Consider the following 6,000-nt stretch of genomic DNA (forward strand, 5'->3'; position numbering starts at 1 on the left):
ACAATGCAGAGAAGGCAAGGGCCATGATTTGGCCACCATGATTTAGCCCAGTAACAGAACAAGGAATACGACCGGCATGCTGGTGGTCTGTGGGTGACTCAGGGACTGAGCAATGGCTGCTTCAGCATGACTCTGAAGAGTCTCTGCTTCAACTGGCCAGAAGAGGAGGAGAAGAGAGGAGGAGAAGGGAGAGAAGGAGAGAGCAGGAAGGAGAGAAAGCAGGAAGGAGAGGGAGGAAGGGGAGAGAGAGAAGGAGAAGAGAGGAGGAAGGAGAGAGAGGAGGAAGGAGAGAGAAGGAGAGAGAGGAGAAAGGAGAGAGAGGAGGAGAAGAGAGGAGGAAGGGGAGAGAGAGGAGGAGAAGAGAGGAGGAAGGAGAGAGAAAGAGAGAGAAGGAGAGAGAGGAGGAAGAAGAGAGAGGAGGAGAAGAGAGGAGGAAGGGGAGAGAGGAGGAAGGAGAGAGAGGAGGAGAAGAGAGGAGGAAGGGGAGAGAGGAGGAAGGAGAGAGAGAGGAGGAAGGGGAGAGAGAGGAGGAAGGGGAGAGAGGAGGGAGGAGAAGAGAGGAGGAAGGAGAGAGAGGAGGAGAGAGAGGAAGGGGAGAGAGGAGGAAGGAGAGAGCAGGTTGAGGGAGAGAGGAGAGAAGAAGACCACTTTGCTCTGCTGCGTTCGGTCACCCCGTCGCTCTGAGGCCCCTGCGGCCAGTTGACCCGGTCACTCACGGCTCTGCTCTGTCCTGCCCTGTCCTTCTCTGTCCTGCTCTGTCCTGTTCTGTCCTGGCCTGCTCTGTCCTGGCCTGTCCTGCTCTGTCCTGGCCCCGCAGTGGTGGAACGAGCTGCCCACAGACGTCAGGATAGCAGAGTTGCTGCCCATCGTTCTCCACAGGCTGAAAACCCACTACCCTGACCCTTCCTCTTAGCATCTATAGCATTGTATTTAGATGTTCTCGAACTCTGACTTCAGCACCGGGTCAAGCTCTTAGTCGCTTATTTAGAAAGGAGATGCACTTAGACACAAGGCAAATAGTTGTACACTTTACCTGTTAAATGCAATTATTTTTAATCGCTTTGAATAACAAGCATCTGCTAATGCCTGTAATGTAATGTAAGGAGAAGGAGAGAGAGACAGAGAGAGAGGAGGGAGAGAGCAGACTGCTGGACAGAGAGAGGAGGGAGAGAGGAGAGGAGGGGGAAGAGAGAGAGGAGGAAGGAGAGAGGAGGGAGAGAGAGGAGGGAGGAGAGAGAGAGGAGGGAGGAGAGAGAGAGGAGGGAGAGAGCAGACTGCTGGACAGAGAGAGGAGGGAGAGAGGAGAGGAGGGGGAAGAGAGAGAGGAGGAAGGAGAGAGAGGAGGGAGAGAGAGGAGGGAGGAGAGAGAGAGGAGGGAGAGAGCAGACTGCTGGTGAGAGAGAGGAGGGAGGAGAGGAGGAGGGTGAAGAGGGAGGATAGTGTGCTGTTATTTATGCAGTCAGAGTTGGGGAGAGACCTTGGGCTATTATTTATGGACATATCCCTGGGTCTGCTCCCAGACTGCACAGTAGAGTAGAGTAGAGTACAGCACATACAGTAGAACACACTGCCCTTCCATGTCTCTGCACTGCCTGGGTGTGTGTAAATTGATCCAGAATCAATAAAGGAATTGATACATGGCATTGGTAATATATGAATAAAATCTTATCAATTCCCATCCCTTTACTGTATTTGTGTGTGTACTGTACAGTGTGTGTGTGTGTCTGTGTGTGTACGTGCGTGCGCGCGTACAGTAACTATGAGAGACAGAGAGAATGTGTGTGTTCATGTGGGTCCTGATTGGGCTGTACTGCATGAGTGGCAAATCTCCAGTTTGTGTGTGTGTGTGTGTGTGTGTGTACGTGTGTATGTGTGTGTGTTCTGATTCCTCTGGCAATGATTCAGCCTTGTTGGCTTAGAGGCCAGGAAATAGCTGTTACTTGATGCATTGGCTGTGTGCGTGTGCATGTGCGTGTGTGTAATGTATACAATCCAATATCTGCTGGTCCCCAACCTAGTGAGAGAACCCACAATGCAACAGGGGAACTCATGCCTCAGAGCCACTACAGATCCTGTCAACACTTTTCTCTTCCACTACAACACAAGTACACACACACACACACACATGCCGCACACACACACACACACACACACACACACACACACACACACACACACACACACACACACACTACACACATGCCGCACACATTAAAACACAGATGCATAAACACACATTTACTGACACACTGAAACCAAAGCTGTCCAAACAAATCCCTGATGATAGTTAAAATTGGCCAAAAACAACACTCGCCACTCTGTGTCTGACATGCACGCACGCACGCACACACACGCACGCACGCACGCACGCACGCACGCACGCACGCACGCACGCACGCACGCACTTCATAAACCTATTGTGCTGTGAGAAACCAGAAGGGTCCACATTTCAAAAGAAAATTTTCTCCACCCCCCCAACCCCCCCCCCCCCCCCCCTTTCTCTCTCCAGGTGGGGTGTTGGGAACGGGGGGAGGGTGGAGAGAGGGTTTGGTTCTTAGCCAGTGAGGTATAAAGGTCCAGTGTGTTGGATGTACACTCCTGCCCTCTCTCTCTCTCTTTCTCTGCTGGACACAACAGCCAACAGTCAGAGGGGAGGAACACCTTACTGCCACACCAACTCTTTCTATCTTTCTCTCTCTCTCTCTATCTCTCTCTCTCTCACTCTCTCTGTCTGTCTCTCTGCCTGTCTCTCTCTGCCTTTTACAAACTGACGGGGAACATAGAGGGTTTTGTGCGCATCTGGGGGTGCAGGGGGTCCTCTGTTCAGTGAGGGAGAACTCTTGGGTTCTCGGGTTCTGATGTGGTTTTATCTTGTTGTTGTGGGTTACTTGTGTGACATGTATTTTTAACTTGTGACAAAAGAAAAATGGGGTAAACATGCCTCACTTTGGAAATAAAAGTCTATAATTCCCCCCCCAAAAAAATCTCTCTCTCTCTCTCTCTGTTTCTCCCTCTCTGTCCTCCGCTCGCTCTTTCGCTCTCTCTCTCTCTCTCACACACACACACAAACACACACACACAAACTCTCACACACACACACACACACACACACACACAAACACACACAAACACACACAAACACCCACATTCTCTCTCTCTCTCTCTCTCTCTCTCTCTCACACATTCTCTCTCTCTCTCTTTCTCACATTCTCTCTCTCTCTCACATTCTCTGTCTCCCCAAGTTATCCTGTCCCTCCCCCTTTCTCCCTCTCCCTCTCTCCCCCCTGCTCTCTCTGACGTGTGTGTGTGTATGTTTGTGTATGTGTGTGTCTGTGTATGTGTGTGCGTGTCTGTATGTGTGTGTGTGTGTGTGTGTGTGTGTGCATAAGCCTAGTGGAGAGAGGCATCCAGCCACCCAGGATTAGGAGTGAAGCACAGCTCTTTGACACAGATGTGCGAAAGGAAACCACCATGACAGCCTGTGTGTGTGTGTGTGTGTGTGTGTGTGTGTGTGTGTGTGTGTGTGTGTGTGTGAGCATGTGCATGTAAATGTGTGTGACCCACCATTATATTACAACCTGCTTGTTACGAGACCCTCCCCATCTCTGTGATTACAGGAGCTACGGGACCAGAGTCCCTTCCTCCACCCTCCGCCTCCACGGCTGCCACATGCTAACCCTCACATCAGTGTGTGTGTGTGTGTGTGTGTGTGTGTGTGTGTGTGTGTGTGCAGAACATGCAAAATGTGATTTGTGCATACACCTTTCTGAATCAGAGGATAAGAGAGTGGCGCACGCTACGTGAGCGTGTCTGCGTGCCTGGGTGTACTTTTACCCTTCAGTTCAGACCCCTTTGCTTCATTACCAAACAACAAAAGTCGAGATCTGTGTGTGTGTGTGTGTGTGTGTGTGAGTCAGTCAGTCAGAGAGAGCCAACATGTGGTTCACATTTCCTCTGTGGCCACATGGGCAAACACACAGAGAGAGAGAGAGAGAGGCAGAGAACATCATCTCTGTAGGGGGCGCTGTGGCTCTTCGGGTAAAAGCAGCGGGACGCGTCTCCCTGTCTGTCCCCGTCCCGCCTGCCCCTCGACGGGGCTCCCTGAGAGCAGAGCCTCCCAAGCCTCCTCCAGAACTCACTCTGAACAGGACTGCGCCTTCATTCACGGTAACCCGAACCCTCCCTAACAAGATAACGTGTCTGACTGAATGATTGGACTAGAGGGTGTCCCCAGGTGTGTGTGTGTGTGTAGGTTTGTGTAGGTGCTGAGTGGGTTCCTGGGGGAGTGGGTTCTGGGGAGAGTGGGGGGTTCTTACCCAGGCTCATCTTGATGGGCAGGTTCTCCTTGCTGGCGGCCTCGACCAGCTGTCTGCGTACCTCCATCACGGCTTCCTTCTGCCTGCTGACCAGCATGGCCTCCCACAAGGACCGGCTCGCCGACTGCCTGAGGACCCACAACGTTGACATGGTCACACAGACACTCTGGACACTGGATGACCGACACACACACACACACACACACACACACACACACACACACACACACACACACACACACACACACACACACACACACACACACATTGCATGCGTGTGTGACGTGTCTGGGCACAGCCATAGAGATGGCATGTGCATGTGATTGGAACTCATGCACAAACATACACACACATATGCAGGCAAATAAACATTGTGTGTGTGTGTGTGCATGAGTTCCAAAGATATGCACACTCACGCACAACATTCACATGCACGCACACGCACACACACACACACGCACACACACACGCACGCACACACGCACGCACACACACACACACACACACACACACACACACACACACACACACACGGTCGTGACTGCGTGCAGGTCCGGTGCGTATCGGGTGTGCGTCAGTTAGTGTCCTTCCCTCCCCTGTGTGACCCCTCGCAGGGAAAATAAGTGAAATTAGCCTGAGGAACATCAGGAACTCTCGCAATCTTCCCTGAACCATGTGTTCTGACACACATCAGATGTTTCCCAACAACGGCCATAAAACCCCAAACTGAACCTGCCGTCTCCAGACCGCAGCTTGCCCCCTCAGTCTCCTCCAGCCTGCCTTGGCTGTAAACTCAACCTGAACCTGAACGGTCCGGCACTGCTCCTCCCCCTCCCTGTCCAGCCGCTCATCTAGGCCCTCATCACGGACCACCAGACCCCCCCCAAGGGACCACCTTTGTCGGCCCAGCCGGAACACACCAGACCCCGGCTAACCCTACCACCTCGGGCCCCTGCAGGACATGAGCAACACGCATCTGATCTGATGTTGTCGTCACCAGTATCAGCAGCAGTATAAAGAGCTCCCAGCCTGTCGTCCTAAGGCGTTTCATCCCCTTTACCGTCATCATAGAGTGGCGGTGAGTCTTATACTGTACAAGGCCTCGGCGTCTGAGCCTCAGCTCAGCTCATATCTCATCTGTCCGTCTGTCTCTTCTCTCACGCGTTCTTTAAGGACCTGCCGATGCTTTGATGGTCCTGAAAAGGACCACCATAAAAGCCTGCTCTGCGTGTTTGTGTGTGTGTGTCCCTGTGTGGCTGTTCCCTCATTCTAATGTTCTCCAGTCTTATGTTCTCCGGTCTTATGTTCTCCGGTCTTATGTTCTCCGGTCTTAGGTTCCCCGGTCTAATGTTCTCCAGCATAACACAGCCAACAACAGAACAGGATTCTTTGGTGCTCTGAGAGGAGGGAGGAGGAAAGTTAGGGAGGGAGAAAGGAAGGGGGAGGGGACGAGAGAGAGAGGTGGGGGTTCGCTGACACGCACCCCAAATGTTAAATCTACTCTGTTTTTCTTTTTCGTCTTTTGTTTTCTCCTTTTTCTCTCTCTCCTTCCCTCTCTCTCTCTCTCTGGCTCTCTCTCTCTCTGCCCCCCCCCCCCCCCCCCCCATCTCTGGGTCTCTCTCCTAACTGCTGCCATGTGTTTAATATCAAGTGTAATGTGTCCCAGACCGGGCCTGGCTGGGCC

General features: G+C 52.3%; 1 protein-coding gene across 1 annotated transcript in view; it reads right to left on the reverse strand.

The window, feature by feature from the left end:
* scfd2 (sec1 family domain containing 2) overlaps positions 1-6,000 on the reverse strand; it is a 134,763-nt gene that overhangs the window by 116,485 nt on the left and 12,278 nt on the right. Inside the window, exon 3 of the mRNA XM_084444019.1 lies at positions 4,317-4,444. Coding sequence (XP_084300145.1) covers positions 4,317-4,444 — 128 coding nt within the window. The remainder of the gene's footprint in view (positions 1-4,316; positions 4,445-6,000) is intronic.

This window comes from Borostomias antarcticus (genome assembly GCF_949987555.1).
Source record: "Borostomias antarcticus genome assembly, chromosome: 10".
Lineage (NCBI taxonomy): Eukaryota > Metazoa > Chordata > Actinopteri > Stomiiformes > Stomiidae > Borostomias > Borostomias antarcticus.